This window comes from Phaseolus vulgaris, chromosome 8 (genome assembly GCF_051622355.1).
Source record: "Phaseolus vulgaris cultivar YP4 chromosome 8, ASM5162235v1, whole genome shotgun sequence".
Lineage (NCBI taxonomy): Eukaryota > Viridiplantae > Streptophyta > Magnoliopsida > Fabales > Fabaceae > Phaseolus > Phaseolus vulgaris.
In genome coordinates this window covers 6,466,011-6,476,572 of record NC_143505.1, presented here as the reverse complement: position 1 = coordinate 6,476,572, position 10,562 = coordinate 6,466,011, and the positions used below count along the sequence as shown (strand labels likewise).

The window sequence follows — 10,562 nt, the reverse complement described above, 5'->3', positions numbered from 1 at the left end:
TTAAAACTTTAAATTCTTTATATATTTTTTAAAATTTTGAATTAATTTTTTTGTTTTTTAATGATTGGACACAAATATTTTGAAGACAAATGTGTACACATAATAGATGAAATCAATCTAGATAAGATTGTAGTATTTTGAAAGGTCATTGAAAGATTTCAGAGATTATAATCTTGAGTTTTCTTATGCACTAAAGACATTCTTGATAGTAAATTTGAATTATGTTGTGTGATCTATGGATCCTAAAATCAAAACTTGTCTTTTACCATTATCACTGTCGTGGCCAATTGGTTCTCTTACACTAATCTACACATTGTGGAAGAGACACCACTCCACTTCAAATTCTTTTTCACACAAAATCATATATATAGACAAACCTTAGTTGGTGGGGACAACTACAAAACGTTTAAACACATACTTATAAGTATAATGGGATCATGTCACAATCATAAGCACTTCAAATATCCTCTTTACATATGCAAAATTAACACATGCAACAACTTGGCCACAAAATTCTTATTAGTGTGATATTGTTAATGGAATCACCTTTTTCAATTTATTTCTCATAGTTTTGGATTGTAATATTTTAAGTGGTGATTTTGTATCAACTGAGAACTGTTAGCACGATTTCTGATGTGTGCATCTCAAATTTCTCATCCAAAACCGAAAGCACTAAAACCAAATGGTGACCACCACATTTGCAAGTCAACATTCCACCACTCACAGTTCAAGTCCTAATATAATATCTTTCATCAACCATGCTTTAGTCATCATTAAGTCTTGCACCAAAAACTTATAATAACATTCTTTCTCTATTTTTTCCCTTCTTTTTCTATATCTCTATCTTTGTGAGTTAACAAACAAAAAAAAAATTATACTAGAATACTATATAAATACAATTTATTGTGTGAATACTACTACTCTCCTAGTCACCTTCCATTAAGATAATCAGCAATACCATGGTTTTGTCCCTCTCCATCTTGTAATGATTCTCTAGTAGTGATCCTTGTGCTTCCACTTCACCCTTCTTAATTAACACAAACTTGCTCAAATGAATGTTGTGGAGTGTGTAAGGTGACTCCTCAATAATCCAATATTAACCTCTTGTTTTATTCACTTCAAATCTCATTATCTTTTAATCCACTAAAACATCACTTATCAACCTTAGTCATAACACTTTTCATTAGTTGGAGATTGCATTTTTCTTTACAATTTATTCACACCAACACTACAAGAAAATCATGAAATATAAACCAAGTTTAGAGACAAAAAATAATTAGTTGCTATAATGACTAAATTAGAGACTAAAAAATTGTTTGATTTCTAAACTAGTTTCTAGTATTGTTAAAGGGTTTCTAAATTGGTATCTCATTAGAAACCAAAGTTTTTGCTACCAAATTTAGAATCTAATAATTGGTAGTTAAAACTTTGGTAGCTAATTAGATACCAATTTAAAAACTATTTAACAATAATAGAAACTAATTTAGAAACTAATTTTTTTTTAGTTTCTAAAATGGTCTCTAATTTAGTCACTATAACAACTAATTATTTTTGTCTCTAAAATTGGTTTCTAATTGATGATTTTCTTGTAGTGAAACAATGGTATTATTATGGCTATCTCAACATTCATATGAGATGATTCAATAGGAAGATGATCCCATGAAATTCCCCTTATATGTGATAATGTTTCAAAGGGTTCCTGTATCAACTCTACAATGATTTTTTTTATCAACAATAAAAAAATGAATAAATGAGAACCACTTCAAGAGTGATTCAATTCTTATACATAATACACAAAAAGACCAACTTCCTACGATTACTACCAACTAACTAAAAAACCTTACCCATACTAATCCTGAAAAACAAACTTCACAACATCATCCTCATACACAATATAGGTTCCAGACACCAATTAGAAAAGGAAAACAAAACAAAGCGAATTTTAGCTTAAATCCAGGACCACACCTTTACTTGCACCAGAACAAACACTTCAGACGCGTAAGCCACCCCTTATTGAAAATAATAAAATTCCTATGATTCCAGATTTCGGTCACCCAACCCAATGATGATACATACTTTTTTAGAGAAATCTTTAGAGAAATCTAAAATGAATGTTTTGATTTAGGTTTTTGTAATAGAATAGTTATGGAATAACAAGCTACAAATTTAAAGTCCAATTTAGAAAGAGACACGAATAATTTCACAACATAGAAAATTTGCCTGTTTTATTTAAACATTTAATTACAACCCATTTAACATTGTGGTGTTTCCCAAAATATTTATTTATTAAATAGTTACATAAAAAAAATCACCACCTGTATAATATAATGAAAAAAGGTAATTGGGATATTACAACTTTATTAACTTTATTTTGTGTTTTCCAATTTTATAAAGAGAAGTGCATTATTCTATTATAAGAAAGAATGTAACTGTTTTTTCTTATCTTCATATAGATATAGTAATTTTTTTCATTTAATGGAACTATTTCTCTATTATTCTCACCTGTGAATTTTCTCTTAGTGAGAGTTTTTAGATTAAGATACTGTTTGACCATTTTTATTTATTTTTAACTAATTTTAGTGGAAATATACTTTAATATCCATCAACGTGACAAAAAAAAAACCTTTTTAATAGTGTTAACATCAATCTTTAGTATACTTGTTTTGTAATATTTTATATTACTAGAATTTATTAGAAGTTATGAATTTTCTTGTAAGTATCTATGCTTTATTTTTTTAGTTTATCAATCTTGGATTTTTCGGCTTTTTTTTATCTTTGAGTCGGTATATGTAATTATACTTTTTGGTTTTATGTAATTATATTTTTGGTTTTTAAATTCTTGACATGAGTAATTATATTTTGACGCTCAATCTAATTTTTGATAAAAGTAAATGATGTTAGTTCAGATGAGAGTTAGTTCTCTTTAGCCGTAGACTATTTTCTTATTTATATGGTTGTGTTGGGTATTTGGCGGATTAGGTTTAGTCTAATTGAACCCAATTTTATTTTAATCTTGATTTGTGAGTGTTTATTATGAAGTACTTGTTGCATCGTTAACCTTGTATGTTGTGTGACCATTTGAATACTCATCAACACACACCTAAACCTCATCATCGGTAGAATAATTATAATTTTCTTTACAAATCTCACTTTTAAATGAGAAAAAAAAAAACTCATGAAAAACAATATCTACTAAAAATATATGTCATTTATATAAACTTTCATCTATAGTAAAAATAAAAAAAAGTTGAACTGCTAACATTCTTCTGGAAGAGAACCAGTGAAAAAGGGACAGGTTCGTCTCAGCACCGGCACAAGGGTGGCAAAGTGGACCAGCCCGCCCCGCGAAAATGTGGGACGGGTTGGCTCGCCCGCAAAATTATTGTGGGCTAGAATTCTCGACCCGCCCCGTATGAGAGTTGGCCTGCGGGTTTGCGGGCTAGCCCGCATTTTTTTTTTTTTACATTTTGTTCTTAAAAAATTGTCAAATTAAACCTATATATTTGTTACTATGAAACTTATTTTTTTTTCTTCCTTTTTAAACATAGTCAAACATCAAAACATTAAAATATCAAATATCACTATTCTTCCACTTTCAAAATATTAAAAATACCTAATTCTAAAACATTAAACATAAACAAACATTAATTCAAAAACATTAAACATAAACATTATTGACATTCTTCAATTTCAATAACATTGGATGCCGCCTTAGAAAAACTTTCATCCATTTTTTTTTTGTGGTTAGCGGGCCAGCCCGCCCCGTCCCGTTGCTGGCCCGCGGACTAATGCGGCGCGGGCTAATGCGGGTTGAAAAGGTCAGCTCACCCCGCGTTTTTTAGCAGCGGGCTGCGGGTCGGCCCGCCCCGCTTTGCCATCCCTTAGCACAAGCGGGTTTAAACTCTCGGGATTCAAACAAAATTGAAAATGATTTTTTATTTTATAATAGAAAAAAAAATTTGGATACTCTATTGTAATGAGTTGAAAATGACCAGTGAAATTTATAAGAATTAAGAATAAGTTAATATGACATTTTAAATTTTTTAATTTATTATGCATCTATTATATGAAGATTTTTAATTTTTAATTATAGAGTCTTAATTTTATATATATATATATATTATTTTGTTATATATAAAGAATTTAAAAAAATATTCCTAAAATTTAGGGGATTAATCTACCAATCTATATCATATTCCATTAAGTAAATTAGATTGAGTCAATCTATTTATAAGATGAACTATATTCGATGGATAAGAAATCTCCATTCTAACAATTGTACACCTTGAGTTTTAACAAAGATTCAGGTTTTATTTTTTGTAAAACTATTATAGTTGTAGCTATTCTAGTTTCATATTTTTACATTAAAAATAAAATAGTAATTTAAAATGTATCAAAGTAAATACTATAAAATGTCAGTGTAATTTTTTATATTATTATCTAATTATAATTTTTTAAATATAATAATTAAGTTAATTGATTTATAATAGTAACTATCCTAAAATTGCCTAAGGTGTCAGCCTCATATAAAAGTTAAGTTTTAAAGGTGACCTTGTTAAATTTATCTTTCCTTAAAAATATATAAAAATTAATATTAAAGTATAATAAGAAGAAACTTAACACACACACACACACACACATATATATATATATATATATATATATATATATCAATAATAATTTTTGACTTATATATTGACTGTGAAAAGTGAGTGGTTACAAGTTAAACTGAGAATTAAATTGAGCAAATTTGGCTTATAAAAGGTGTTCAACACTTTGCCTCTTTTGTAATAAACTCTAATACAAAAACCACACTTAGTCTCTCTCACTCCAACTTCATATCTCTCTCTCTATTTCTCTCAAAGTGATGGCTTTGAATCCAAGAAAAGCACCAAGATCAAGTTCAAAAGTGATGGCTGATCCAGCCTCATGGTTCTGTGCATGTCTTCTTGTGACCCTCATACTGCTATGCATATTCAGTGACAGTTCTTCCCTTCAGGAGGATGATGAGGGGAAGTTGAGGGGCAACCAGGTGTTTTCCAAGCCTTGTGATGAAATCTATGTGGTTGGAGAAGGAGAGACACTTCACACAATCAGTGACAAATGTGGTGACCCCTTCATAGTGGAAAAAAACCCTCACATCCATGACCCTGATGATGTCTTCCCTGGCCTTGTTATCAAGATCACACCCTCACACACAACAAAAAGCTACAAATAATTGAAATTTCAATTCCTACACATCTATGTGTGTATATATGTATCTATTTTCTTCCATATATAGAAAGGAAAAGAAGAAAAATTCCTTATTAGCACCTTAAAAAGTTTTTAGTGTAGTTTTGGTTAGCTTGTTGTATGTACTACACTTTGCTTAATTAATATAGGAAGAAAATGTCTTATATACTCTTTCAGATTGTATTGTATATAGCTTCTATGTTAATGTGAAAGTGAATTTAGTGTTCTGTACATATATGCTTAGCAGAAGGTTTTTGGTTTTAGGTGATAAATTGTAGCAGGGTTGGTTCTTTTCAGAAGTGAAACTGAGAAGTTAAGATTATTCCCACCAGAAGAAAAAAGGAGAATAGTCTAATATGTATTTTAAAGAAAATAAAAGGTAGAATAATAACTGTTAATTAATAATTTTACTTGTACATATATATTTTGTTATAATTTTAACTAGTAATTTCATATTTCATTCTTAAAACACATTTTTTGACTTTAGAGGAGAACAAAATGAAAAGAAAAGGGCAATTTAAACCCAAGAATGATCCATCAATTTTTTTCTTTCTTTCTGCAGTGATAACACCAAACAATTATTTTTAGATTAGAAGTTTTCACATTATTTATTGTCAATATCAGATTGGTCAATTTGTCCGTTGGAGCAACTACACATATATGGTATTTGATGAAATATTTTTAGGTATCTTACAATTTATTTGACTAAAAATAAAAATATTTAGCTGCAAAATAACTTGAAAAATGAGAATCTCACAGATCAGAAAACTTCTCAAAAGAAAGTTCCAAAAGTTTTATCTGTCAAGGAATAGCTATGGCCACTGAAGTTCTAAATGGAGAATAATCCCTTGTTGTATTTTCTTTAAATTTAAACTTTTAAAAATCTAAATTTTGTTTTCATGTTATCAAAGTAGTTGAGCATCTCTTGTTAAAGAATAAGGTTGTATATCCATGCACCTGGAATCGAATTAATCTATTAGGTATTTATAAAAACCACTTATAAAGGTTTTTTATTTATTAAGGTGTAGGTAATTTTTATCCAAAATTTACGGGTACAATATATTCAATAAATATAACTATATATATATATGCATTTGTTTTATTTTGAATATATAAATATTCATTAGGTCTTTACTTTTCAAAGCGCATCCTCTTTTTTTGTCAATTTTATTCTCAACAGTACTTATACACACACATTCACTTACTTCTAAAGTTTCAAAAATTAAATTTTGAAAATGTAAAAATTCAGGGAAGGGATCCTTTTCGCTGGAAAAAAAGAGTTGAGAAATGATCAAATGTTACGATTTATTTATTGTTTGTTCTTGAAAATCTTTATTTGATAATATTAGATAAGTGAAAAAGAAAAAAAAAAGTAGAAAAAAACTATTAACTTAAAGCATTAAACAACTAAGTACAACTTACTAATACCACTTAAGTTGGTAAAAGATATTTAAAGCCAACTTACTTATGAACTTCTTGAGCTTGAGGTGTGAAAAATGTGAGTGCAAAAAGAACGCAATGTTCTTTATTCTTTAACGGGTTGGGTCATTGGATAATTTAAAGCAACTTTGGACTTGGACCAAGCAAAATGTTATAGGCCTTTGCATTCTGCACCCCATGGTTTGAAGCTGCACCTCCACAAGGTCGTGAATGTCGAAAATATTCCTGATATAGATTTATAGGATTTAGAATTTAGGGTATTATGGATTGTGCGATAATCTAGGGAAGGTTTCGGATTGCAAAGTTCCTAACATATTTGAAGTTTTGTGTATATTCTGGAATATATTTTTATGAATATGGAAATATTTTTTAACATGTATTCATATATTTAATGTAAAATTAAAGATTTTTATCGTGTTTTATTTGATATACGAACATGTGAATGGTTGATAATAAGATTAAAGTGATATATAGATAGTGATTGCGAATGAGTTATTATTTGAGTTTTTAATAAATATGGGATTCATGACTATGTATATGAAGATTTTTATCATTTTTTGGATTGTATGTTTTTATTCTATATTCATCCAAAGTGTTATATGTTGTGCAATTATTTAGGAAACTTTATTTAGGAAGGTTAAGTAGTAATTTGGGAGCAATACTTTTACTATTCCAAAATATTCTATCCCAAAATTAAAATTATTTTTTAGGAGTATTTTTTAATAAAAAAACTTTCGGAATATGAATTCCAAAAACCGCTAGATGACTGAGAAACTGTGTAGCAACTATTAAAACAAAACAAAAACTCAATCTTTCATACCCATTCCTACCTTTTTCACAATTTCAAAACCACCACCAAAGCTTGGTGAAAAAGCCACAAATGGAGTAAAACAGCCACTACGAAACAAAACTAAAGGAAGGCTATCCAAAATTCAAATAAAACACCACCAAGGATAAAACAATTATTTTAAAAAATCTGGAGTGCAGTTAGTAATTAAGGGGTTCAGAAAATCAAAATCTGGATAAAAGCTTGTATTCATGCATAATCAATGCCCCAAGTTTGGATTTTCCATTCCAAAATCTGGATTGTGAATGAAAAGGCACTTAGGCGATTTCATTTTCAAATTTTGGGTTAACAATAAATCGAATTAACTTGAATATGGTTCATTATTAGGAATTAATTTAAGTATGATGTAACAGTTTTATATTGACTGAAAATAAATAAGAAGAAAAATGTGTAAAAAATTATTGTCATTTTCTTTCTATCTATTATTAAATAGTAGGTCAAAGACTAATTTCACACAATTAATATTGTAACTATTGCTCCAATAATTATATATGTATTGAAAATAAAACACATTTTTTTTAATGGATTAGTAAGAAATGGCCAATTCCAAATTCTTCACTCTACACAATTCTTATCATTAGCAAGGTCACAATTAGCATGTTGAAGTTTAATTAATAGCCAAAAGTACAAAAGTAGCTAAGATATTTTTTAGTGCGGAAGATTATTAAATTATGAAGCTGGATCTTAAAATATAATCACGCCTACTAAAAAATCTTAACCTAACACTAGTAAATAAAAACAAAGGACTCCCACTAAGGTAAACTACACACACTATTAGCCATGATCATTAATTTTTTTTTATCAATGAAAAAGATTAAGAGTGCTAAAAAAAATTAAATTAATAAGATGTTTCAATCCATGTAATTATTAAATATAATCACTGATACAGAACAAAAATCTTTTTTAATAATAAATCATATAAAAAATGTAAGACTATATTTTAATTCAAAACTTAAAAATAATTTTTTTATGATTTGTTTTCTTTATATTGTTATTTAACACAACTCATGTTTAAATTCCTAACACAAACACATATTTTTATAAAAATACAACACTAGAAGAAAATCATGAAATAAAAACTAATTTTAAAAATAAAAAATAATTAGTTACAACTAAATTAAAGACCATTTTAAAAACTAAATAAACTTTTAGTTTCTAACTTAATTTCTATTATTGTTCAATGGTTTTCAAATTGATATTTAATTAGTTATCAAGATTTTTACTACCAAATTTAGAATCTAAATAATTAGTAGTTAAAACTTTAGTAACTAATTAGATATCAATTTAAAACTATTTAACAATAATATAATATAATTTAAAAATTAATAATTTTTTTAGCCTCTAAAATATCTCTAATCTAGTTATTATAACAATTAATTATTATTTTTCTCTAAAATTAATTTTTATTTCATGATTTTATCGTAGTTTCGAACATTTTCTTGATTTTGAAAATCTTTGAAAATTTATCAGCTGGAACTTTTCAGTTATCCCACTAAAATCAAAGTTAATTGCATGAAAAAGCATAGTTTTAGGCCCTTTAGTTTTCAATGGATGACTTTGATCTTGGAAAACTTGCAATTTGCAAACCAAAAAGCCTTTCACTTTCTCATTGATTCTAGGAAAATAAAAAAGAAAACAAAATCAAGAACCATATATATCATAAAATGAACCCATGGTTTACATTAATAGTTTGTTTACTACCACATTTGGGGTTTGTGACTTACTTTTTGGCAAATTTGATTCACGAATAACACCTAGACAGCACATACTCTTACATGTCCTTATCTATATGTATGAGTGACCCACATTTATAATACTTAAAGAAATTGTGGGAAAAAGTGAGACCATGTATATTATTCATCACTGTGATATGGATAAAAGAAGAATATTCTCTGTGGACCATACAAATTACTATATTATTATTTTAAATATGAAAGACACATGTGCAATGGTATTAAATAGACAGGGTACCCGGCAATGCCACAAAAATGGAACCTCACTAGATTTTCTTCTGTCCTTAAACTAAAATTACAACCCAACTAGATTTTGTTATGTCCTTAAACTAAAATTACACAGTATCTATTAAAAAAATATCAAATAAAAATCAACTTTAAAAATAAGAAAAATTAATTACTATATTAATTAAGTTAAATATTATTTTAGAGACTAAAAAAAATTATTGATGTCTAAATTATATTTTATTATTAATAAATAATTTTTAAATCATATATGATTAGTTAACTAAATTTTAGGTATTAATTATTTAGATTTTAAAGTTTATAACTGTACTGGCATAGCCGGACGAGTGTCGTGAGTAAGTTAGAATCCCAAACCATCTGACCACTTCGCCACGATAGGAAGGTCACCTGACAACACGTGGCCGACCGATCCATGACGATAAGCTATGGGTTAACCAAGTCAGCAAGGCTAACCCATAGAGCTGTTTAGCACAACCCTAAACACGAACCAACTTCCTAATCCGGCCCACCAATAAAGGCCCATTAAGGTAATATAAATAGCCCAAATTCTCATCCGAGCCTGTGCTACCAAATGACCAAGAAAGGCGAAGCAAGAAGCTGAGTGTGGAAGCGACTGATCGAGTGGAGGAGCAAAGCAATCGTTTTCTAGATCCAAACACCCATTCGAGAACAATAACTAATTAGATATCAATTTTAAAACTATTTATTAATAATAAAAATTAATTTAAATATCAATAATTTTTAATTTTTAAAATAATATTTAATTTAATTAATTATTTATTTTTGTTTGTGAAATTAATTTTTATTTAATGATTTTATATTTAGATTATTTTATATTAGTTTGACGATTAACATGAGAATATGTTTTCATAAATTTTTTAGTAAGATTTTTTTCATAACATAAACTAATTTTAACTTCAGAAAAATCTCATTTCATTTTGCTTTTACTTTTTTTTTCTAAAGTATTTACTCATTTAAACAAATTGAAAATAAGAATTTTGGTTATATCATGACTTACTTTTTTTTATAAGATTTGACTCAACCATTATGATGGTTATGAATTA

The 10,562-nt window shown here is 27.8% G+C and overlaps 1 protein-coding gene across 1 annotated transcript; it reads left to right on the top strand.

Annotated features, from left to right (window-relative positions):
• The first annotated feature begins 4,779 nt into the window (after window positions 1-4,779).
• On the top strand, window positions 4,780-5,465 carry LOC137824058 (uncharacterized). Its single transcript, XM_068629490.2, has one exon. The coding sequence runs from the start codon at window positions 4,868-4,870 to the stop codon at window positions 5,216-5,218; it is 351 nt and encodes a 116-aa protein (XP_068485591.1). The 5' UTR covers window positions 4,780-4,867; the 3' UTR covers window positions 5,219-5,465.
• The last annotated feature ends 5,097 nt before the right edge of the window (window positions 5,466-10,562 follow it).